Raw genomic sequence first — 25,133 nt, 5'->3', positions numbered from 1 at the left:
ATATGCTCAAGGGATAATAAATCAAATGCACAAGGATAAAATAAATAGAGATGTCGATGTGTGTTCATGATATAAAGTATGACTACAACTAAAATAAGTATATCAACTGTTGAGTATTGATGTTTTGATGAATAACAAAATGTTACTAATTACTCAAAGAACCAGGTCCTCAATGTAGCTATTTAAATGTTGTGAAGAACCAGCTTCTCAGGTTAAAGGATCAACTCCTCATGATTGAAACTTGTACATTTGTACAAGACAGTGTAACTTTATCTCAAAGTTACCATGTCCAAGTTTGGTAGAAGATGGCTATTGTAAGTGATAAAGGTCATTGCTCAAGAAGATATGGATAAGTCCGTCAGAGACAAAAGTCCCAAAGCTTGTTGAATCTTTGGAACAGTAGGAGTCCTATCAAAGAGAAAGCTGACTATGAATAGAACTCCTAGAAGATCTCAAGTCGTGTTTAACTAGGATTGAGTTTGGACTTCTGAACTATCCTTTAACACATCAACAACAGAGTCATAAAGTGGTTCACTTGTGTTGAGTACTTGTCTTGTACTCTTCCCTAGTTAGTCTAGTAAATGTGTTTTAGGAAATTGAGTTGTAATCAAGTGTTATAAACAATTAGTGAGTTGGAGTGAGTGTTTGGTTTTACAAGTTAGAGTTACTTGTGAACCAAATAGGAGTAGTAGGAGTACTGGAGAGTACTTAATTATAGCATTGTAATTGATACATTTTGGCTCATTGTTCTAGTGGAGTTGGAGCTGAAAATCCTACTTGGTAGGTCATGGTTTTTGCACCTTTTGAGCCGGGTGATTTTCCATGTAAAAATCATTGTGTTCATTTTATTGCTTGTTTACTTTTCGCTTAAGAAACATGTTAAAGAACCAATTTCTTAGTAATTCATATGGGCACTCAAACTAATAATTGTCATCAAAGCAGATTCTCTCATTTTCACGGCTAACACCTAGAGAGATCTTGGAAGAAAGATGAGTGCTCCACTTGGAATTAACGAAGGACAATCAACTACCAGACCACCCATGTTTAATGAAAAATATTACAATTGGTGGAAAGCAAGAATGGAAGATTTCTTGACAGATGAAGACTATGAACTATGGACCATAGTAAACCAAGGTCATTTGATTCCTACTAAACAAAATGCACAAAGTGAAACAGTTCCTAAAGACCCCTCCGAATTTGTGGCAGTAGATTTCAGAATGATGGAGAAGAATGCAAAGGCTAACAAAATCCTTATATGTGGACTTGGTCCTGATGAGTACAATAGAATTTCTATGTGCTCTAATATGAAGCAGATTTGGGATGCACTCCAAACTGCTCATGAAGGAACAAATCAAGTTAAGAGATCAAGAATTTAACTAATCATGAGAAACTATGAGCTTTTCTCCATGAAAGAGTTTGAGCTCATCCAGGATATAATGACTAGGTTCACTATAATAATCAATGAACTGAAATCACTTGGAAAGGTGTTTACCTCAGAAGAGTTGGCTAGCAAAGTCCTAAGAATCTTTCCAGCTTCATGGGAATCAAAAGTCACTGCAATCAGGAAGCCAAGGAATTGGATAAAATCTCACTTGATGAGTTGGTTGGAAACTTAAAAACTCATGAAATGAGAAAGATGGAACTGCATAAAGAAGAACCAAAGAAGGATAAGGCCCTGGTCCTTAAGGCATCTGAGGATGATGAATCTGACTATGGTGATCCTGATCTAGCAATGTTTGCCAAGTTCAAGAAGTTCATGAAGAATTCCAAAAGTGCATCCAAAACAGAGACCAGTAGTAAGCACAAGCAGATCGACAAAGCTAAATATGATAGGTGCTACAAGTGTGGCAAGCTAGATCACATGGTAAAGGATTTCCCAATGTGGGAAATTGAGCAGAGGAAAGAACGAGCTGAAAAAGAAAAATGGGAGAAGATGAGAGAGATGGGTTCCAATAAAGAAAAAATCCTAGGCAAAGGATTTATTGAAGCTATGAAGCAGATATTCTTGGCAGCATATGAGGATAGTGGGAGTGATCAAGAGGAAAAAAGGAGGATGAGGCTATTAGTCTCTACGATGTGATCGATGAACATCAAGATGTAAAGACAAAACCCTCAGTATAACTTGGGATGCACATTGGAAGAACTCCTCTGTTTGATGAACTCCACTATGATGAATGGAAGCTACATATGGAAACATTTATTCAGGCTACTAACTTTGATCTATGGGCAATCGTCAGTCATGGACCAATTCTCCCAACCAAATTGGATGATGAAGGTAACAAGTGCAACAAAAGAGAAGAGGAATACGATGAGGAAGATCATCAACTAGTTCAGAAAAATGCCAAAGCAAAGGACTTGCTCTACAGAAGTCTGTCTAGAAACACCCTTTTCAGAGTGTCCTCTTGCATCTCTACTCATGATATGTGGAGTACATTGGAAATTGTCTTTGGAAATAAAGATATCGAAGTGGCTCTGATGGCGATTAAAGAATCAAAAACAGAGGAAGAAGTGATAGGAATGATGGCCATGAGTGATTCAGAACCTGAAGATGAGACAAACCAGGTAAGCATATCTGACTTGAAAGAAAATATTCATGCTATGTCCAAAAAGCAACTGATGGCCATAATTGTGACCTTAATGAATGAAATAGATAAAATGAGTAATGGAAATGATGTGCTAATTAGTAATCCTTCTTGTGTCAAACTTGACATCAAAGATCTTGAATCCGAGAAAGCCAGTTTAGAGAAACAGGTCAAAGACCTTAAGAACCAGGTTCTTGAATTAACTTCTGAGAAAGAGAAGTCTCCTGATACATATGGCAAAGGCAAAATGAGTGATTTGCAGGATAAGATTGAAAATGAATTAAAAATTGCTAATGATAATTTTGTAAAGCTAACTGTAGAAATAAAGTCTTGCATGAGAACCTAGAAAAGGCTAATTATGAACTCTCTAGACTAAGCAAATGGCATAGATCTTCTGATGCCTTGAATTGGCTGAATGAAAACTGTAGCACTAACCCAGAGTGAGCACACATGTTTGAGTGTAGTGGAAGATGATCCACTACTATGGCATAGAAGACTGGGACATGCCAGTCTCTCTCAACTCAATAAGTTGGCAGCTAAGGATTTGGTCCTTGGGCTACCTAAAGTTGAATTCACCTCTGACAAAGTATGTTATGCCTGTATTACAGGGAAACATATTAGGTCATCCTTTAAATCTAAGAAGTTTGTAAGCACTTCTAAACCTCTGAAACTCCTTCACATGGATCTATATGGACCAATAAGAATAAACAGCAGATGAGTTAAGAGGTATATATTTGTGATTGTTGATGACTTTTCCAGGTATACCTGGACTTTGTTTTTGGGATCCAAAGATGAAACCTTTGATGTTTTCTCTATATTTTGTCAAAAGTATTCAACAAAATATAGTATGTAATGTTTTAAGTAAAAGAACTGACCATGGAACTGAATTAGAAAATTCAAAATTCCTTGAGTATTGTGGCTCACATAGGATTGACCATAATTTCTCTGGACCTAGAACTCTACAGCAAAATGAAATTGTAGAAAGAAAGAATAGATCCTTAGAAGACATGTGGAGGACCATGTTGATTGCCAGTGGACTGCCTAAGAACTTCTGGACTGAGGCAATCAATACTGCTTGTTATCTGCTAAATAGATGCATGGTTAGACCCATTCTTAAGAAAACTCCCTATGAGTTACTTCGAGGAAGAAAACCCAACATCACTCATCTGAGAGCCTTTGGGTGCATATGTTTTGTGCACAATAATGGAAAAGAATCTCTAGGTAAGTTTGATGACAGAAGTGATGAGGGAATTTTCTTGGGTTACTCTCCACATAGTAAGGCATATAAGGTTTTTAATAAAAGAACTATGTGTGTGGAAGAAAATATTCATGTTATGTTTGATGAATCTAACAATTTGGCTGAGAAAGGTATCCAGGATGAAGATTATGACATAGGATTCCCTAATGATTGAGATACAAAGGAATTTGATGAAGATGGATCTGAAAATCATAAGGAAATTGACAGTGATCATGAGGAACCAGAAGAAGACCGAGCTACTATAACTATTGAACAGAAAAATGAAGTCATACCCACTGAACCTGTTCCCTTGGGTCACTCCTCAGGTGAATCTTTTCTGGGTATGCAGACCAGACCATGGAAGCATCAAAGCTCACACCCTCTTGAAAATATCATCTCTGATCCAAATATAGGGGTGCAAACTAGGTATTCTCTAAGAAATATATGTGCACTCACAACATTTCTCTCACAGGTTGAACCTAAGACCATCAAAGAAACTCTAAGGGATCCAGGCTGGATTATAACCATGCAAGAGGAGTTAAATCAGTTTGAGAGAAGCAAAGTCTGACACCTGGTAAAAAAACCCCAAGAACAGAACAGTCATAGGTACCGAATGGGTGTTCAAAAACAAGTTGGATGAATAAGGAAATATCACAAGGAACAAGGCCAGACTGGTGGTTTAGGGATACAATCAAGAGGAGGGCATTGACTATGATGAGACATTTGCACTTGTAGCTAGAATGGAGGCTATAAGAATGTTGATAGCCTTTGTTTCCCACATGGAATTCACTTTATACCCAATGGATGTAAAGAGTGCCTTTTTGAATAGATACCTAAAGGAGGAAGTGTTTGTCAAACAACCTCCTGGATTTGAAAGTGAATAATTTCCTGACCATGTGTTCAAACTGGATAAAGCTCTTTATGGTCTGAAACAGGCTCCTAGAGCTTTGTATGGAAGGCTCTCAAAATTCCTCTTAGCTAACAACTTTGTAAGAGGAAAGGTGGACAACACTCTATTTTTGAGGAGTAAAAGGAGGAATATCCTGATTGTATAAGTATATGTGGATGATATTATCTTTGGGGATATAAATGAAGCAATGTGCGAGAAATTTGCTAAGATGATGGGAAATGAGTTCGAAATGAGCATGATGGGTGAAATGAACTTCTTTCCGGGGCTACAAATCAAGCAAACATCTACTGGAACCATGATACATCAGTAGAAATATATCAAAGAGTTACTGAGGAAATTCAACATGGACTCCTCCAAGTCTATTGATACCCCCATTGCCATTGCAACAAAGTTGGACCTTGATGAAGAAGGGAAAAGTGTGGAACATAAGCTATATAGAGGAATGATTGGGTCACTATTGTACCTCACAGCAAGCAGGCTTGATATAGTGTTTAGTATGGGATTATGTGCAAGATTTCAGGCAAATCCCAAGGAATCCCACCTGAAGGCTATCAAAGGAATACTAAGATATCTCAAGGGGACCCCTGACCTCTTTCTATGGTATCCAGAGGGTACAACTTTGATCTAGTTGGTTATGCTAATGCTGACTATGCAAGTTTTCATGTTGACAGGAAAAACACTTCAGGAACAACACATTTTCTAGGTTCTTGTCTGGTGTCTTAGGGAACCAAGAAGCAAAACTCAGTGGCTTTATCTACAACTGATGCTGAATATATGGCAGAAGCATCCTGCTATGCTCAGTTACTATGGATAAGACAACAGCTAAGGGACAATGGTATATTTGTTAATTGTGTTCCTATTTTCTGTGATAACACCAGTGCCATAAACATTGCAAAAAATCTATGTCAGCATAAAAGAACCAAGAACATTGACATTAGACATCACTTTCTCAGAGACAATGTTGAAAAGGGGAATATCTCAATTAACTTCTGTAAAACATAAGATCAAATTGCTGATATTTTTACTAAAGCTCTGAGTAGGGATCACTTTCAAAGGAATAGACTAGAACTAGGTCTAATCAACTCCTCTCACTATGTTGACTCCCAGTGATTGGTTAGAAAAAACATAATAAGGCGTAGATATTTAAGTACAATGTGTTTGATTCAACTTTGTGCTTTTATTAAGCTCAGACTCGCATAGAAATTGTGGTTGATAACTGTGTTGCATGATACTAATATGAAGTGCTGAAGCTTTATTACAGAAGCGAATAAGGAGTTGCTAAGGTGTTGGTTCTTTGACTCAAGTATGTGCCAGACTGTCTTAAGTCACTAGAACTCATATTCTAAAATTACTGTTATACTCAGACTTTTATTTCAATTGGCATCACTTCTAGTTGTCTTCTAGTCAAAGAGTAAGGGAGAATCCTTGTGTAATTAGAGATCAATTACTCTTGAAAACCTTACAGTCAAAGTAAGTGTTATAAGAGTCCCGTTAGAAATCAAATTCGGTCACCTTCTCTCTTCCAGTCAAAGCAGGAGTAACGCTTTTAAAGGGCCCTTATGATCAGCTTCTCTAACCTCACTATTCCTTTCAAAACCTAAGCAAGAATCAAAAAAAAGTATCAAGAACTAACACTTCCATTCTCTTCTTCAAGGTTCTCATATGATCACCATGCCTAAAGCCAGTCAAACACCCTCTAAAGATAAATCAGCAACCATGGCTGAAGCAAAACCAAAAATCTTGAAGCCCAAATCAAAGATAAATGTCAAGCCTTCAATAGAACCCATACCCACACATGTTCCTTCTCCATCAATATCCTCCACCATACCTACCTCATCCTCCCCTGCTCATACTACTCTTGTTCTTGTTATTCCCATCTCCACTGCACCTCCTCCTTCAAAATCCACTACCCATGCACCTGAGCTTCCTACAAAAAATATCTCTAAGATGGCAAAGGTCAAAGCAACTTCAAGAAAATCGATCAGGAAAGTGTATGAGGATGCTACGCAGAGTGACTCTGGAGTCCAGGAATCTATGATTCATGGGGAATCAGGTATAGGCACTACTGATCAAGAACCACATCCTGCTTCCAAGTTAGATGTTTTGGCTTCTACTATTGATGTTACACCCCTAGATACTCTTCTACCTACGAGTAAGAAGTCACCAGTACAGAAATTCATGGTAGAAGAACATATAGGGGATTTGGGAAAGGAGGTAGATACAACGGGTGTAGAGCTTGTGGTTGAAGGAGAAGGATGTAAAGTACCAGTACAAAAGGAGGCTTCTGATAGCCTTAATTTTGGTTGGACTGAGGATGAGGAAGATGATGAAGGTGAGAAGGAAGAAGAAGTTGTGACCAGTTGTAACACCCCGAAAAATTTTGAAGTACTTAAGTTGTAAGCCCGGTAAATTTTGCAAAGAAAATAATGTTTGATGGTGTCAGACTAGGTTTACGTGTTTGAGGATTGTAGAAATTCTTCGCGGCGAGCTTGCTCGCCGCGGCTCAAACTTTTTGGGTTGAATAATGCACCGGAAAATAAAGAAAAAATTTTGGCGAAAAACTGCATTTCTGCGGTCCATTATACGACCGTAGAATCACTCTACGGACCGCATAATGGCCGCAAAGTGAGGCAGTTAATTGGTCCAATTGGAAGCAATTATGCGGTCGAAAATGCAACCGCATAACTATTATGTGATGCATTATGCGACCGCATAACGGTTATGCAGACCGCATAGTGACCGCATACACAGACAGTTATTTTGGCTATTTTGTAACAAACTATGCGACCGATATGCAGTCCGCATATCGGTTATGCGATCGCATACCTTGTTCAGGAGCTCCATTTTTGGGTTTTTAAAACCTGACCCTATTTCATTAAATACACTCTTTGAGTCATTTTGAGCTATTATCTGACATTTTAAAGTGAGAGGGGGTGCCCTAGAGTGAGAAGGTGTTCTCCTATATTTGTTCTTCAATTCTTGCTCAAGTTTTGGAAGATTAAGAAGGCAAGCTCACTAGGTCTTCATCCTAGAGGTAAGATTCCACACCCTAAACCCTAATTTCGAAATCATCTGAACATGGGTAATTAGCAAGATAATGTTTGGGCATGAGAGCTGATTATTTTACATGCATGTGATATCAAGGGGTGTAGGAAGATTGTTGAACTAAGCATGGTAAAGATTGGGTTGTGGGATGATGGAATCCTCCATAAAAGGGACCTGAAAACCTTATGCACACCTTGTATTTGATAAAATGCTCAAATGAGCTAGAAACATGATCATCTTCCTAATTGTGGTTCAATTTATTATATTTCTAAAATAGATTGAAGTTGCTAAGAATTTCTGAACGTTTTAGCGTTTAAGGAAGCTCAATTGAGGTATGTTGGCTAAACTCTTCTTTAAGAGTTGGAATTCTCATTATCCTTGTAAGTTCTGAGATGTTGGTTATAAATCGAGTATTCCGATAAGTTTTGTGATGAAGAAATATGTTCAATTTGTATTTCAAATTCTCTTATCATATTGCATTATAAATTGAGGATGTGTCCCAAACTATGGATTACGTATCCACATGTTATAATTTCTAGTCGTGATTTATGTGAAAGGTATTATGCCAAGTTGTGTAGAGATTGGGATTGTGATACACCTCCACCCGTATACATTGGGGTGAGGCGGCATGACCACTTTGTGCGGGAATTATGGTATAGAGATTGTGATTGTGATACACCTCCACCCGCATATATATTGGGGTGAGGCGGCATGACCACTTTGTGTAGGGATTATGATATTGTGGGACTGCACCTCCACCTTCTTACATTGGGGTGAGGCGGTACGACCGCTTTGTGTATAGTTTTGGTATTGTTGTGGAACCACCACCCGCATACATTGGGGTGAGGCGGCATAGCCGCTTTGTGTTGGTATTGGTATCGTTGATGCATTTCCACCCGCATACACTGGGGTGAGGCGGCATAGCCGCTTTGTGTAGGTTCTTGGTACTTTGGTTATACATCCACCTGCATATATTGAGGTGAGGTGGCAGGGCCGCTTGATTAGAGTTGTGGTATTGTATGTACACCTCCACCTGCATACATCGGGTGAGGATGGTTATATAGGATCTCATCTTAAATCCTATAAATGTTGTTGATAGCTTTTAATAAGCTTGCTATGGTTGAGACAGTTATCTATATTATTCTATTGCCGCACTGGTTCATCATAATTATCTTGTATTTCTAAATTTTTAAATTGGTGTTTAGTTTTCATACTAGTACTATTCGACGGTACTAACGTCCCTTTTGCCGGGGACGCTGCATCTTTAAATGGATGCAGGTGGTTCCACAGCAGGAGACATTGATCAGTGATAGCAGTGCACCTTCTTCCCAGCTGACTTGGTGAGCCCCACTTCATTCAGGGTCATGAATCTTTTGTACTTTGTGTATTCTGTTTGAGATATAGCCGGGGTCTTGTTGCCGGCATTATCATTGTACTCTCCTTTACCTATAGAGGCTCCGTAGACATAGTGTGGGTTGTGTATTGGTGCTGGGAAAGAAAAACTATGCTATGTTGTGGTTGTATTACTTGTCCATTTGAGACTTTAAAAATGGTGAAACTTATGGTAAGAAATTGGTAATTGCAGACATGACCACTTTATTGTTTAATTAAGGAAAACATATATTCTCTTTATTCATGAATGAGTTTGGTTAGAAGAAATCTAACAGGCTTGCTCGGTCGGGTTCACTCGGTTGAGCGCCGATCGCGCTCTCGGTTTTGGGGCGTGACACCAGTCATGAGGAACATAAAGCTCAAAACATAGCCAATGAAGAAGGAAAGAGTGAGAATGAGGGAGTATCCAGAGATGAGAAGGAGAGTGATACCGAGGATAAGATAGGTGAACATGCTAATAATTCTGCAGAAGAAGAATATCTGAGTGAAGAAGAGGAGGTTTCTGAAAGTGAGGGAGAGGATCAAGAAACGGTAGGTGAGAGTGAAAAATGTAATGAAGAGAGTGAGGAAGAAGAAGGGAATGAGACTGAGGAATATGAAGGCTCTATGACAATTGGAAACAATGTCATAGCCCATTCAGAAAAAATTGGTGAGGAGATGAGGGCTCAAGAACCTGGGTCTTTGTTAGCTCCTTTCACTGGAAATGAAGAAGTTAGCAGTGATGAAGATGATGTGCCACTATCTGAGGTAGGGAAGAAGCTTAGAAAGACCACTGAGAAAGCTACAAAGACAACAGTTTCAACAAGGAAAGAAGTGATTCCTCCTGCTAGAAATCCTCTCACAAGGAGTAAAAGAAAGGTTGTTGATGCACAAATCATGAAGGAGTCCAGAAGTGCATAGAAGCTAAAGAAGAAGGTTTCAATTGAGGAACCTGTTGTTCAGGTGGATGGAGAAGATGAATCTGATTCAGCCTTGCCAGCAAAGTCTGCAACACTAGAGAAATGGGGAGCCAAAGTAACCAAACATGCTACCTCTTCTGCAAGGGACAATAAGGGTAAGACAAAGAAGAATATTCCAGCTGCAGTTGATCGACTCACAGAGTTTAGGAACAGAAAAGTACTAAATAGGAAATTTCTTGCGAACACTGATGAAAAGGGAATGGCTCAACTGGTTGGGAAACTTGAGCTACAGGGTGGAAGCACATGTTTTTCAAAGCTTTCCCCCCAGTATGTGTTCCTGTTGTGGTGGAGTTCTACACAAATTTCACTTTTGATGGGAAGGTAATCAAGAGTAAAGTAGGGGGCTTCGACATGGAGTTTGATACCGAGGAACTGGGACTACTTTTGAATATCCCTTCTTTGGGATTTGACAATTATTTGATGAAGAAATGGCCAGCCATGGACAATGATGTTGACACTGCATTGTGGTCACCAGTAAGTTCTCCCAAAAGTTTGAACTAGATGCTCCACAGAAAGTGTACAAGACCGATATGACCCCCTTTCACAAGCTATTATTTCAGTTTGTCAACTCCTTCATTCTTTAGAGATCTGAGAGAGAAGGCATGAGGCTACCCTACTAGACATGGTTGTGATGGAACTGCTTGACACTGGTCGACCTATCAATCTCACTAGCCTGATAATTCAGCATATGGCAAGAGCTACAGATACCTCCAAACCAAATCATGTTATGCCATATGGTTTCATATTAACTGAGTTATTTGACAAGCTCAACATTACCTTACCTAAGCTTAAGTTTGGAAACCACAATAATGTTTTAGATGTTGTTACCCTCAAGCAATGTGGCTATGAGGAGATCAAGGCTAGTGTACCCACAGGATCTGCCATTATTCCTGGGAGCAGTAGGGTTGCAGAACTCAACAAGAGGTTGGAGGTGGCTGTTGAAGAGAATGCCAAACTTCGTGAAGACAATAATGAACTGAGACAGGAAACTAAGCAACTCAGGGAAGAGCTACGAAGAGACAGGGAGGCCCATGCTCAATAGATTGCTACCCTTGTGAAAGCCTTGACCCCCTCTGCCTCTCACCCTAGAACATGTCCGTTCCCATTGTCCTTAGTTCGTTTGCCTTTCTAGTGATGTCTTATCTTTTGTTTTTTTTTCTTTCTTAGTCTGAGTTGTCTGTAGTATGCTTAGTTTATTGTGTTCTAATGATGCAGACAAGGCCCCGGGATCCTTTTGGCACTACTTAATGTCTCTCATTCCTCTACTTTACTGATTTGCACTCTTTTGGATCATCAACATAGTATATTTGCCTTTTCTTATGCTTGTGTTGTCGCCTGATAGGCTTTGAATCTTACACTCTATGTGCATACTGTCTAACATATGTTTGTGTTTTTTCGATGATGTCAGAAGGGGGAAGTTAAGGTGGGGACATACATGTACTTGATGGGATCATCTGGTTCTTTGATGTGATTGTTGGTTGTGGGTACAAAGTTTGTCATCATAAAAAAGGGCGAATTTGTTGAGTATTGAATTTTGATGATTAACAAAATGTGACTAATTACTCAAAGAACCAGGTCCTCAATGAAGCTGTTTAACTATTGTGAAGAACCAGCTTCTCAGGTTAAAGGATCAACTCCTCGTGATTGATACTTGTACGTTTGTACAAGACAGTGCAACTTTATCTCAAAGTTACCAGGTCCGAGTTTGGTGGAAGATGGCTGTTGTAAGTGATAAAGGTCGTTGTTCAAGAAGATATGGATAAATCCCTCAGAGACAAAAGTCCCAAAGCTTGTAGAATCCTTGGAACAGTAGGAGTCTTATCAAATAGGAACCTGACTATGAATAGGACTCCTAGAAGATCTCAAGTCGTGTTTAAATAGGATTGAGTTTGGATTTCTGAACTATCCTTTTACACATCAACAACAAAGACATAAAGTGGTTCACTTATGTTGAGTACTTGTTTTGTACTCTTCCCGAGTTAGTCTAGTAAATGTGCTTTAGGAAATTGAGTAGTAATCAAGTGTTATAAATAATTAGTGAGTTGGAGTGAGTGTTTGGTTTTACAAGTTAGAGTTACTTGTGAATCAAATAGAAGTAGTAGGAGTACTGGAGAGTATTTAATTACAGCATTATAATTGGTACATTTTGGCTCATTGTTCTAGTGGAGTTGGAGCTGAAAATCCTACTTGGTAGGTCGTGATTTTTGTACCTTTTGAGCCGGGTGATTTTCCAATCATTATGTTCATTTTATTGCTTGTTTATTTTTCGCTTAAGGAACACGGTAAAGAACAATTTCTTAGTAATTCACGCGGGCACTCAAACAAACATCAACATCTCAAGAATAGCCCATCATGCCCAAATAAGATGTCATAAGCCTAAACATAATCTCTAGCATGAATAAATAGACCTACATAGTCATACAATCAAATAAAGCATAAGTCCAGAAGAACAAACAACCAAACAAGGTATAAAGAAGCCTAAAATTACCCCAAATAGTGTATAGCCTTAATGTACATATATGCTCATCACATCTCATATACGCCATCCCTAAATCATGTAGCATGTAACACGTAAGTCCAATTTAAAGAAACAAAATTCCTCCTAACAAGGTTAGTCAAGAGACTTACCTTCTTCCAGAACTGCTTCAACCCTCAAATACCTTTTTCTTGGAAGTTCTCCTCCAAATATCCCAAATCTAACCAACCAACACGTAAAGAAGTCAACCATAGCTTTAGGAATTAATTCCAATCTAAAAGGCTTCAATTTATAATGAATTTAGAAAATAACAAAAGTCAACCCGGACCCACATGCCTGGAATCCAAAATTGAATAAACTATCTGGTTACCTGTGGCCTCCCGAGTCCAAATACTTTGTTTCCAAATTTAACCTCAAATCAGTGTTCAAAACCCAAAAGAAAAAGCTTTTATGCCAAAATACTCTCTCTTTCTTCAAAATTCATAGATTTAGGTGTAAAAATCCATAAGTATTCAATGTCTTAAGTTAAATTTAAGTTATCATTACTAATCTTTAAAGTTGGGGTAAAAATCTCTTCAAAAGTTTTCTCCTCCTAAAGTCTAGGTCTCAAAAATAGTGAAAATCGACAATTCAAAAATCTGGACCTTAAATACCCTTGAAGCATGTTCCTTATGCACGATCGCGACTTGGATCACTCAATCACAAAGGCCAACTGGCCTGGCTCCTATGTGATCGTGGCCTCCTTCATGTGACACCGATGCACAAGTTGGCGCCCTCCACGCGATAGCGAACCTCCTCCATACGATCGTGGAGCACAAATTCTCCCTTGGTCCAATTTTGCTATGTGATCACGAGACTTAGCTTAGCGATTGCGATGCACTGCTAAGCACCAAAAAATCAGTAGTTGCATCATGCTCCAAAATACTCCAAACCCACCTCGAAATTCACTCGAGTCCTCTAGGACCTTGTTTAATCATCCTAAGAAGTCTTTATACCCTATACAAACTTGTCCAATATCTCAAAACACAAAAAACAATATCAAAACCAAGAATTAAGTATCAAATCAAAAATCTCAAACTTTCTTAAGTTCACAATTCCAACTTTCGACTAGAAGTGTCGAAATAACCCATGGTCATCCGAGACCCGATGTGGACACAAGTAAAATCTAAAATTACCATACAGACCTACTGGAACCTTTAAATTACCTATCCGGGATCGTTTACCCATATGTTGGCTTTAGTCAACTCTTCCAATCTTAAGCCTCTAATTAGGAACTAAGCATCCAAAATCATTCCCGAACCTCTCAGGAACCCAATCATACACCCTCCCCCCCCCCCCCCCCGCAAATATAAATCATCAAACAAACCTACGAGAAGTCTCAAATAGGAAAATAGGGTTCTAGAACTCAAAACGATCAATTGGATCATTACAGTTTGTGATTCCTTTAGTTTCTTTTTGTAGTTTTCATACTTGAGAGAATTTTCAATCACGTTAATGTGAATTATTATAAGCAGTTTTAAAATCTATCATAGACTTGTTTAAAAAAGAATAAATCTATAATTCATATAAAAATAATTTATTATAAACTAAAGGGCATTCAATTAAGCAACTATTTTACACCATAAACTTGATTGCAAAATAATATAAATAATGTCACTGAGTTGGCAAATCCTCTTTGCAGGTGTTCTCTTATGGCCATACTTTTTGCATTTTGAGCCTTTATTCATCCTCTTAGTTGATGAACCTCCTCCCTCCACGGCTAGCTTCCGATGCTTCATCGCTTTTCGGCATTTTTGGGTATGTATTCTGATGGAGGAATTTTTATGCCTTTCAGCTCGATAGGAATCCTCACATTGTCCTTTGTGAGGAATTATATAGATTTTTTCTTCATATGCTTTGTCGTATTGATATGCATTATAATAATGACAAGAGTAGTGATAAAAGTTGTCTTCAAACCTCATCTTTAGACTTCGCATCACCTTTGTGCACGGGATTTTGTCAACATCGAACACCCTACAACGATATGTCCAAATCCCCAGATTGACTATTGCATTAACGGCGTGCCCGACGGAGGTGTACTCATCTTCGCTTATTTGAAAGGCCACTAGCAAAGCGCTCTTTTCAATATTTTCCCTAATCTTTTTTTTCCTAACAGTATGAAATGGGTTGTTGCATTAATTACTGTTGTACGCCTTTCATGGAATCTTTCAACAAACCTCCGACTAATAGAGTCGAAAAGGGCAACGAGCAAGAGTTCTCTTTCTTCAAGAATCATTGAGTTAAATGAATCCGCAATGTTTGAAGTCAACACATCAAACCTATTTTCCGAAAAATATGCCCTGCTCCATTTACGGAACCTCGCTTCATTCTCAAGATAATAAGCGACACTCGGACTTATAAGTCGAATTTGTTGAAAATAATCATGGAACTCTAGGTGACTTTACGCCTTTGCTTCAAGATCAAAATATTTAACAAATGCTCCACAGTTGAACCTTTCGCACATTCGTTTAGCAAGATACCTTATGCAACACCCGTGGTAAGCCTGACTATAAACTGATGGGTTCATCCCATGTGTAATATAACCATTAATTTGGCTTCTATAATACCATGACATCATATTCACTGTAACAAATTTATGGATCAAGTTTTTATGACATTTGCCATGATATCATATCCACTATAACAAATTTGTGGACCAAATTTTTATGACATTTGCCATGACAACCTATCCACTATTAGGCCAAGGATTTCTTGATATAAATAGAGGAGCTTCTCCTCATTTGAAAACACACCAAAATAAGAGAGAAGCAATAGAAGTTAGATAGAGTAATCCACAGATTGTATTCTATGAGATATATAGTGAGTGTGAGTAATATTGTAGTGAGGTGGTTAAATAAAGAGTGTTATTTCTTTCAAAATTATAGTAGTCTCTTGACACTACTAAGTTGTAATATTAGTGGTAATATTACTTCGTTCGGGTATTATGTTTTACCCCGCTAAAAGAGTTGGTGTCGTTGTTACTCTCTTGTGTTATTATTATTTACCGTGGATATTATTTCTGAGCGGAATTATTATTTTTTCCAACAACATGGTATCAGAGACATGGAAAATAATGGTACGTTGTCGTTTCAGTACCCCCGTCTCACAAAAGATAATTATGAGAAATGGTGTCTACATGTGAAAGCCATTCTTGGCTCCCAAGATGTGTGAAAAATTGTAGATAGAGGATATGAAAAATCCGATAATGAGGAAGCTCTGCCTCAAAATGAAAAATATGTCTTGGCAAAGACAAGGAAGAAGGATCAACAAGCCCCCACGCTCATCCACCAATATTTGGATGATGTCATGTTTGAGAAGGTGGCAGATGCTACCACCTTAAAGGTAGCTTGGGAGATTTTACAAAATTCTCTTCAAGGAGTTAACAAGGTGAGGAAGGTAAAACTTCAAACTCTAAGGGCTGACTTTGAAGTTTTAAAAATGAAAGAATCCGAATGCATTTCGGATTATTGTTCAAAAGTGAAGGTTGTTGTAAATCAATTAAGAAGATACGGGGAGGACATAGAAGATGTCCGTGTGGTAGAAAAGATCCTTTACACTTTAACATCTAAATTTGATTGTGTGATGTGTGCTATTGAGGAGTCTAAAGATTTCTCTATGCTGGTAGAGCAATTGGAGGGTTCTTTACAGGCCCACGAAGAAAAGATCAAAAGAAGACAAGAAGTGCCACTGGAGCAACTTCTTAAAACTCAAGCATCCTTTATGAATTTTGGAAATGAAAAGAGCTATCGAGGAAACGGATGAAGACGAGGCCGTGGTGGTCATGGAAGAGGAAGAAGTAATGGTAACAACTTCAACAATGAAGTTAAAATCCACCAAACATTCAGAGGTCGTGGTCGTGGACAAAGAGGAGCAAGAGAACGTGGCTACTACCAAGAAAATAATGGACAAAGGTATGACAAATCAAACATTAAGTGTTATAATTGTCATAAATTTGGCCATTACTCTTGGGAATGTCGTAACAATGTTTAAGAAAAAGCTAACCTTGTTGACGACAAGAAAGAAGAATATGAGTCAACGTTGTTGATGGCACTCAAGGAAGAAGATATGGATGATTGCAGCTCGTTGTATTTGGACAATGGAGTAGGCAACCATATGTGTGGATACAAAGAGAAGTTTGTGGAGATCAATAAAATGATGAGAGGTAATGTGTCCTTTGGAGATACCTCAAAGATTCAAATCCAAGGGATAGGTACGATTCTGATCTCCTGTAAAGATGGTAGTCACAAGCTAATTCAAGATGTTTATTATGTGCCATAATTAAAAAGTAATATTTTGAGTTTGGGCCAACTTCTTGAAAAGGAATATGATATCCACATAAAAATATGCATCTTTAGCTTAGAGATTCAGGTAGAATTCTAATTGCTAAAGTGCATATGGCAAAGAATAGATTATTTTCTCTTAATCTTAAAACAATTGATGCAAAGTGTTTGAAGGCTAATGTGCAAGATGGATCATGGTGTTGGCACATGCGATTTGGGCTCTTGAATTTTGAAGCACTCAAATCAATAGGAGAAAAGAACATGGTGCATGGGATACCATCAATAAACCATCCCAATCAATTATGCGAAGCATGTCTTCTTGGAAAACATGCAAGGAGCAGTTTTCCAAAAGAGGCCATGTCAAGATCAACTAAACCGCTTCAGCTTGTTCATACTGATGTGTGTGGACCAATCAATCCACCTTCCTTTGGTAAAAGTAAATACTTTCTACTTTTCATTGATGACTTTAGTAGAAAGACTTGAGTTTATTTCTTGAACAAACAATCTGAAGCTTTTGCTGCTTTTAAAAATTTCAAAGTACTTGTGGAGAAAAAAAGTGGCTATGAAATAAAATCTTTGTATTTGAACAACAGGTCTCCAACAAGGAATATTAGATATCAAATCCCTCAAGAAGCATGAAGTAGAAGAAAGCCAAGTGTCAATCACTTGAGAATCTTTGGGAACATAGCATATGCTCATATTCCACATCAAGGGAGAGCGAAGCTTGGCGATCAAAGTGTCAAGCATGTGTTTGTTGGCTATGATACGAGTTCAAAAGGTTACAAGCTATACGACCCAAGTATCGGCAAGATGGTGGTGAGTCGTGATGTTGAATTTGATGAAGAATTGGCATGGAATTGGGAAACTCAGGAAGAAAATTCATATGATTTTCTTCCATACTTTGGCGATGAAGAAGAACCAGAGACCATGGAACTTGTGCAGGATACAACTCCACCTCCTTCTCCAACCAATGTTGCATCTCCTTCTTCTCAACAAAGTTCAAATAAGCAACCGCAAAGGACAAGGAGCATTCAAGAGCTCTATGATGGCACGGAAGAAGTTACTAATTTTGATATTTTATATTGTCTCTTTGCTGATAGTGAACCAATGAACTATGATGAAGTTGTTACAGACAAAAGGTGGAGACAAGCCATGGAGGAGGATATCGAGTTAATAGAGAAGAACAACACTTGGGAGTTAACAACTCTTCCCAAGGGTCATCGCGCAATTGGAGTAAAATGGGTATACAAGACAAAGAAGAATGCTGATGGAGATGTGGAGAGATACAAGGCACGACTTGTGGCTAAAGGCTATAAGCAAAGGCAAGGAATTGACTATGAAGAAGTCTATGCACTTGTTGCCCGTATGGAGACGATTCATTTGTTGATCTCTTTGGCGGCGCAAATGAAGTGGAAGATCCATCAACTAGACGTCAAGTCAGCCTTCTTGAATGGCTATCTTGAAGAAGAAGTCTATGTTGAACAACCATTGGGCTTCGTAGTCAAAAACCATGAAGATAAAGTGTTGCGGTTGAAGAAAACTTTATATGGATTAAAGCAAGCCCCACGAGCATGGAATAGTTGCATCAACAAGTATTTTCAAGACAATGGGTTTACTCGTTGTCTCCATGAATATGCTATTTACCTTAAAGTTCATACTAATGGAGATATATTAGTTGTTTGTCTTTATGTTGATGATCTTCTTTTCACTGGTAATAACCCAAGTTTGATTGAAGCTTTTAAGAAAGATATGTCCCGTGAGTTCGAGATGACAGACATAGGGCTCATGTCATACTACTTGGGCCTAGAAGTGAAGCAGATGGATGATGGAATATTTATCTCTCAAGAAAGCTATACAAAAGAGATATTGAAGAAGTTCAACATGCTCGATTGCAACCCCGTGAACACACCGATGGAAAATGGGACAAAATTGTCCAAGTTTGATGAAGGAGAAAAAATGGATCCCACATTTTTCAAAAGTCTTGTGGGAAGTTTGAGGTACTTGACCTGTACCAGGCCAGATATACTCTTTGCAGTTGGAGTAGTAAGTCGCTTCATGGAAGCTCCTACCTCCACTCATTTGAAAGTCACTAGAAGAATTCTTCGTTACCTAAAAAATACGATTGACTTTGGGTTATTTTATTCTTCTTCTAGTGATTTCAAGCTTATGGGATTTTGTGATAGTGATTATGCGGGAGATATTGATGATAGAAAAAGCACAACTGGTTTTGTGTTTTTCTTGGGTAATTCTGTTATTTCTTGGAGTTCAAAGAAACAATTCATTGTTACTCTCTCGACTTGTGAAGCTGAATATATAGCAGCAACATCTTGTACATGTCATGCTATTTGGCTGAGAAGATTATTGAAGGAGCTCAATTTGCCACAAATTGAAGCTACACAGATTTGTATTGACAACAAATCCGCACAGGCACTTGCCAAGAATTCGGTGTATCATGATCGAAGCAAGCTTATAGATACAAGGTATCACTTCATCAGAGAATGCATTGCCAAGAAAGAGGTATAACTCAAATATGTGAAGTCTCATGATCAAGTTGCGGACATTTTTACAAAACCCCTCAAACTTGAAGATTTTCAGAGATTGAGATCAAGACTTGGAATGAAGAAGAAAAATCAAAATTAAGGGGGAGATTTGATGGGTTCATCCCATGTGTAATATGGCCATTAATTTGGCTTCTATAACAAATTTGTGGATCAAGTTTTCATGACATTTGCTATGACACCATATCCACTATAACAAATTTGTGGACCAAGTTTTCATGACGTTTGTCATGACATCATATCCACTATAACAAATTTATGGACCAAGTTTTCATGACGTTGCCATGACATCATATCCACTATTAGGCCAAAGATTTCTTGCTATAAATAGAGGAGCTTCTCCTCATTTGAAAACACATCAAAATAAGAGAGAAGCAATAGAAGTTAGAGAGAGTAATCCACAGATTATAGTCTGTGAGATAAATAGTGAGTGTGAGTAATATTGTAGTGAGGTATTTAAATAAAGAGTGTTATTTCTTTCAAAATTGTAGTAGTCTCTTGACACTACTAAGTTGTAATATTAGTGGTAATATTGCTCCGCTCGGATATTGTATTTTACCTCGTTAAAGAGTTGGTGTCATTGTTACTCTCTTGTGTTATTATTATTTATCGTGGATATTATTTTTGGGCGGGATTATTATTTTTCCCAACATAAACTTCTCTAGCAGCCTTTGCTATGATATTGTGCCGATCAGATATTATGCACAAGTCCGGGTTGTTAGGGATGTTTAACAGATTTTGAAAAAAGAAATTCCAAGAGTCATCACACTCAGAACTTACTACATAGGCTGCCAATGGAGGAGAAATATGGCTCTTTGTATCATGTTCCATAGCAATCAACAAAATACCGTCATACTTGCCCATCAAGAATGTGTTGTCAACAGCTATGACTTTTCTCATATGCTTAAAACCTTTAATGCAAGCGCAAAAAGCTGCCAAAAATATAAGAACCTTCCATGTCCATCAAGCTTTAATTTAGTCTTATTTCCTGGATATTTTTTAAGAATATAATGATATGAAGCCAAATTCTCATACTCCTCTGTTGTCCCCCTTATCCGATTCTTGGAAAGTATACCACCAAACCAACACTTCCATTAGCTAGCCTCACATCACAAATCTATTTTAACTGTAGATTTGTTTTCTTTCGACGAGTGACCTTTACCTACGAGAAACTTATTCATCATGTGCCCAGAAATTATTACTGTTGAAGCCTGTTTGTGATTGCTAATAAGATGTTGTACACCACATGTGTGCATCGGACTGTACTTGGTTATACGAAACCTTTCAGAGAGTTTGTAATTCAAGGCAAGCATTCTCCATTCGCAATTGTCATCAACATATTTCGCCACATATATCATTTTATTGCTCTTGATTGCCTTGAAATTAAAGGGTAACTTCATGGAAGCTAACCTTATTGCATTAACTAACGTCATCAGACCCCTAGGTGTTAATGAATGGTGAAGGAGCTGGTGCTACCCCTGCTGCATTTGGATCTTTGTCGGACACACATATATTAAGCACAGGACTAAAACTATTCTTACCAACAGTAATGAGATATCGACGCATATGCAAATCATTCCTGTTGTAGGTAGGAGCTACTTTTGGATTGCAATGAGCAGCACCAATGATATAACTAATGGACATTTGGGCTTTCTAAGGATCTAACTCACCACACGAAATAATGTTGTCCACAAGATCTTTATAGGTGGACCGTGGACTCAATTCAATAAGAAATATTGTTGACTTTGAACGCCATTACCAGCTTTCTGTATTCTCAACCCGTTCAAATTAATCATCACAAACTATTACACGATCGTCCTCCATAAATCCAGCCTGGTCTATTATAAAATAAGTATACTAAACCAACAATGGTCTATAATAAATCCAAATTGCAGATTACTAGAAACTCAAATTCTGCAAATCTGATCCCTACAATGTTAACGAAAAAGAAGATTGGAAGCTTACCAGACGAAGGGATCACCAAATATTATTCTTATAAGTAATGCCCAATCCAATGTACGTCCCTTGGAAATCACAATGCGGTTTTGATATTATTTTTTTAAGCTTTAACAATATAACAATGGCAACTAAGAGAGAGAGAGAATGGATGGAAATCAAGAAGGAAATCACGAGGAAGAAGGAACAAAAGGAGAGGAGGCTAAGGGCAGGGGCGGAGCTACAGTAGTGGTTGCGGGTTCGGGCGAACCAGTGACTTTTTCCGGAACCCTGTATTTGTATTGAAATATTTACTAAATCTATATAAATATATACTGCCGAACCCAGTAACAAAAGGGGTCTTGATTCAACGGTAAGGATTGTGGGTTCGCTGGAAAAGATGGGGGTTCGATTACCCCTGAAAGCAATGTTTTATTTTAAAATTTAGAATTCACACACTTAAATTTCTAGCTCCGCCTCTGGCTAAGGGTGTGTTTGGTGGAAAATATTTTCCTTTTCATGAAAAATGAATGGTTTTATCACTTATTTTTTCTTGTTTGGTTGGTGAGTGGAAAACAATTCTGAAAAATATTTCTAGTGTTTGGTTAGAAAGTATAAAATAATTTTTATGTTACTATCCTCAACTCACCTTCCCCAAAATCCTCATATTTCCTGTACTCCCTCTCCCCCCCCCCCCCCCACACCTCTCCCACATCCCCCACACCTCACCCCCCCCCCCCACTCCACCCCTCCTGGGTACTCTATTTTCTTGAAGAATTTTATTATTCTTTTCGAAATTCACACAAATCCAAAGGAAATAATGTGATACTTTATTTTATTCACACAAGAACAACGTTGAAAATTGAGCTCGATAACTAAAAAGAAAATATTTTTTTTGTTGAAAAAGAAAGTATCCTTTCTACAACATGAAAAACAATTACTCATTTTGTTGAATGAAAGAAAAATACAGCTTTTTTAATCATGAAAAGAAAAATACTCAGTTTGTTGAAATGAAAGAAAATATTTTTTCTACATCATGAAAAGAAAGTATTCATTTTGTTGAAATGAAAGAAAATATTTTTCTACATCAGGGAAAAAAAATACTTAGTTTGTTGAAATGAAAGAAAATATTTTTTCTACATTATAAAAAAAAGTACTCGTTTTGTTGAAATGGAAGAAAATATTTTTTCTACGTCATGAAAAGAATATACTCATTTTCTATTTAGGGTGGGTGGGTGTGGTGGGGGTAGGGGTGGTTGGGGTGGGAGTGGGTTGGTGAGGGTTGGTGAGGATGGAGAATAGGGTAGAGAAGGTTGAAAAAGTGTTTTGAAAAATATTTTTCCTTTTTTTGATAGGGAAAATATTTTCCTCCAAATACATTTTCCTCTATTTGGAGAAAAATAAGTTCATGAGAAAAATATTTTCCAAAACATTTAAGCCAACCAAACATGGAAATAATGAAAAATATTTTTCAGAAAATATTTTCTTTCATACCAAACACACCCTAAGAGAACATCAATTTAAACCTACAATGGTGGAGAAGAAAAATAGAAGGGGTATGGGGGTTGGGAGAGGAGGGAAAATATTTATACATTCTTTTTTGGTTTATTTTTATTATTTATTATTTTGGACTAAATCATATTTCTTATAACTTCTCGGTTAGTTTCAAACATTCTATAATGAGAATTACCTTAATTAGCACTAATCATAAAAGGTGTCTAAAAATTTTTGGGTAGTAAAATACTGGATTTTTTGCAAAAATTCATCTTCTGCAAAATCAATAGCTCCTAAGAATTTACTGTTCTCAGCATCTGTTGACGTACTTATATCATCTCCTTTTTCAGTAATATCAATACTGAATCCTTTCTCAGTGTTAAAATTTTTCAATTTAAAAATTCTTTTGTCTAAGGCTACATTAGAAGCCTTTAACTATGAGACTTCTTTTTTGAGATTATTAATCTCGATACCTAAATCTTGGATGGTAGTCGGCCTATTAGGCTGTGATTTTTCTCTAATCATTTTCTTAATATCCGACATAATGTAAGGTCCCTTCTGAGAAGGAATTTCTTCTATCTCTGTATCTATTTCTAAATTTGTAGGTAGTTTATCTAATAACTGGGATCTTAATTCAGGGTCCTTAATAATCCTTAACAGTTCTAGAATATTGTCATTGGTTAAGACATTGATATGCATGTCTTTAAACTGGAAATAAATATTATAAAGGTCATCTTCAGTGTTACAACACTGTTTCGAGCATTGTCCCTCCTCACAGGGTTTTTGCTCATCTTCAGAAGATGAAATATAATTTTCTTCTTGAAGGACTCGTAAGTCTTCATCAGTTGATGATTCCTTATCACTATTCTCACGACTATTTTTCGGAGAAGAATTTAATAATATCTTATATAAAGAATTCTTGATATTATCATCTAAGTCAAGATTTTTAATCTTATCCTTGACTTTGCAATCATTAGCATAATGGCCAACTCTACCATATTTATAACAGGCCTGAGGGTTTTTTGCTTTTATAAAACTCTTTTTTGCTTTATGAAAATCTTTTCTCCTTTTAGTCTTTTCATATCTTTTTTCTGTAATGACCCGATCGGTCGTTTCGAGAGTTGTAGCCCCGTTCCTCCATTTACTGCTCCATTTGTGCTTTATAGCTGTTATATAACTTATCGGGTTAGTTGGTTCGGGTCCAGAGAGATTTCGCAATGAACTGAGACACTTAGAGCCCGTTTGAACATAAGAAATTTTTCCCTTTTTTCCAAAAAAAAAAATCACTTCATAAAATTTTCAATTTTCACTTGAAGATACATTTTGGAAATTTTCAAAAATTTGAAAAACTCAAAAAAGTTATTTTTCAAAATTTTCACTCAAATGTCACTACTCGACCAAGGTTAGGCTCGGCACTTACTGGGTACCGATTGTGGTGTACTCATGCTACTCTTCTACATATGTTTTGTGTGCAGATTCAGGTGCTTGTTATCAGCCGCAGTATCCGTGAGTTCGAGGCAGTTGTTGGAGACTTCAAGGTATATCTGCCGCGTCCACAGACCTCGTAGTCTCCTTCTATTATTCCCCATGTCAAACACTTGTTTTGTATTTGTTTTTTCTAGACTTCGGTGTATAAAGATGGTATTTACTTTTATATCTTGTGACTCATGACATTCCGGGTTTTGGGAAGGCTGTGCAAGTAGAGTTTGGTTATTGTACATGCCGAGCAGCATCATTCTTTTGATTTATTCAGTATCTATTGCAGTTAGAAGTCAAACTTGTTTTCTTTCGATATTGGTATTTTTGTGAATTGTTAGGCATACCTAATCGTAGAGACTAGGTGTCATCACGACGTGGTACGGAGGGATGTTTGGGTCGTGACATTACATAATGGGCAAGCCTATGGTACTTTGTGCATGCATGTGACTTCTTTGTGAGAGTGAGGGATTTCTTTGATATATGAGAATCCTTAAAATATATTTGAGCATTTGATTCGAATGTGTGGATTCAACTTACTCTCTTGTTCTTGTTGTGAGGGTACATGATTTCGCAACGGATAGATGACGTTATTAGATTTCTCTATGATGTAAGTGTTCAATCCATGAGTACATTGTGATATTGAGTCGGTTTGTGAGGTTAGGATTGTTATAAATATGTTATCTTTTGTTGAATAAAGATTTGAAGTATGGCATAAAGTAAGGGAAAGTTTGAAGGCATATGCTAAAG

At 37.5% G+C, this 25,133-nt stretch overlaps 1 protein-coding gene across 1 annotated transcript; it reads left to right on the top strand.

Annotated features, from left to right (window-relative positions):
- The first annotated feature begins 989 nt into the window (after nt 1–989).
- Nucleotides 990–1,376, top strand: LOC138907686 (uncharacterized). The gene has a single exon (XM_070198291.1). The coding sequence runs from the start codon at nt 990–992 to the stop codon at nt 1,374–1,376; it is 387 nt and encodes a 128-aa protein (XP_070054392.1).
- Nucleotides 1,377–25,133: the final 23,757 nt, after the last annotated feature.

The sequence above is a fragment of the Nicotiana tomentosiformis genome, chromosome 3 (genome assembly GCF_000390325.3).
Source record: "Nicotiana tomentosiformis chromosome 3, ASM39032v3, whole genome shotgun sequence".
Lineage (NCBI taxonomy): Eukaryota > Viridiplantae > Streptophyta > Magnoliopsida > Solanales > Solanaceae > Nicotiana > Nicotiana tomentosiformis.
Note: the sequence above shows the minus strand (reverse complement) of the source record. Positions and strands in the feature narration are given on the sequence as shown.